The sequence below is a fragment of the Enoplosus armatus genome, chromosome 9, assembly GCF_043641665.1.
Source record: "Enoplosus armatus isolate fEnoArm2 chromosome 9, fEnoArm2.hap1, whole genome shotgun sequence".
In the NCBI taxonomy this organism is placed as follows: domain Eukaryota; kingdom Metazoa; phylum Chordata; class Actinopteri; order Centrarchiformes; family Enoplosidae; genus Enoplosus; species Enoplosus armatus.
The window spans coordinates 21304204-21305469 of record NC_092188.1 but is presented as its reverse complement, the minus strand read 5'-3'; the positions used below and the strand labels follow the sequence as shown (position 1 = coordinate 21305469).

Sequence of the window (1266 nt, the reverse complement as noted above, 5' to 3'; positions counted from 1 at the left end):
ATTGTCAAAGTCAAGACAAGCGTAGCTGTAGAGAAGGGAGAAGTCAGCATTAGGCTTGACACGTGGTTGCATCCCGTCACACATCGCACAGGAGGCTGTCACAGTGCTGGCCGGGTCCGGTGGATGGACTGAGTAAAGCTGACATGCTGCTCTGTCCTATCAGGCTGATGTATGTTCCCAGTGAGGAGACTACAGTCCTCAGGAGCCACATAGCACCTCCCCTCCACCACCACCACCACCACCATCTCCTCTTCCTTTGTCTAGGGGCATGCCTTCTGAACCCAGCCTCAGGTAAGTGGCCTGCTCTGTCCATACATACTCTACATATACATGCATGCTCAAGGCTCATGGCACACACAGAAAAACTCCTAAAGCAGCAGTTACTGTATATGCACTGAAACGCGTATTGACTATTTCAGCAAATGTAGACAAAGAGACACTTGCATATGGGACTGAGTGCACTATTCGATTTTAACCTGAGGGAGATCCATGTAAGATCAATACGCCGTTCAGTGAAGGTGTTCCCACTGTGCAGGCTACACCGACTTTCTGTTGTTATCCAACTTATTGTTTGGATGCAGTGGAGGTTAGACAAGGGCAAACCCCCTTAAAGGAGAAGGCTGTATATTCTATATGTGCTGTTAGTTTCAACAAATCCTATGAAAAGACTAAAACCAACAACATGTCCTTTTCTCAGTACTGTCAATACTACCGGCCACACGTTCCACTAGTGTAAATCAGGAACAAGAAAAGGTTAAATGACTAATTAAAACAGCTGGGCTTTGTACTTTTAAGCAAACATTACTCAAACAGAAGAAAACTGTGTATTTGCTGGGGACTATTTTCAGCAGCAGGACAGTGTATGTGGGGTTGACTCAAAATAAACCACAGTGCCCATGTTTGCTGTGATGAAGAAACATGTTGCCCAGTGCAATGGCTTATTTATGTGTTTTCAATAGTTTTTGGAAAACAGTGGCGCTCTATGGCACAGAGGAATCACGTACATCAGCTTACAGAGGCTAACTCTTGTTAGTAGGGCTGGGATTCATTGACAGTACGAAGATCATAAAATATTGCCAGACTTATTTAAAATCCATCTGCCCACCTTTAAGAAAGAGAAAATAGAATCTGCCTTTCATTTTTAGAAAGCCACCATGTGCAGGATTTGAAACATTTCAGACTTTGGTGCCCCCCAGTGGTAGCATCAAAAAGACTCTGTGGCAGACGGCGATGCTGTAATCACATTGTGGCTTTGAAGCGGAACTC

At 44.6% G+C, this 1266-nt stretch overlaps 1 protein-coding gene across 7 annotated transcripts in view; it reads left to right on the top strand.

Annotated features, from left to right (window-relative positions):
- The first annotated feature begins 268 nt into the window (after positions 1 to 268).
- Positions 269 to 1266, top strand: part of klhl32 (kelch-like family member 32) — a 22632-nt gene continuing 21634 nt past the window's right edge. For all 7 annotated transcript variants that reach the window (XM_070912021.1, XM_070912023.1, XM_070912022.1 and 4 more), the window contains exon 1: positions 269 to 291. In XM_070912021.1, the coding sequence (XP_070768122.1) occupies positions 269 to 291 (23 nt within the window). The remainder of the gene's footprint in view (positions 292 to 1266) is intronic.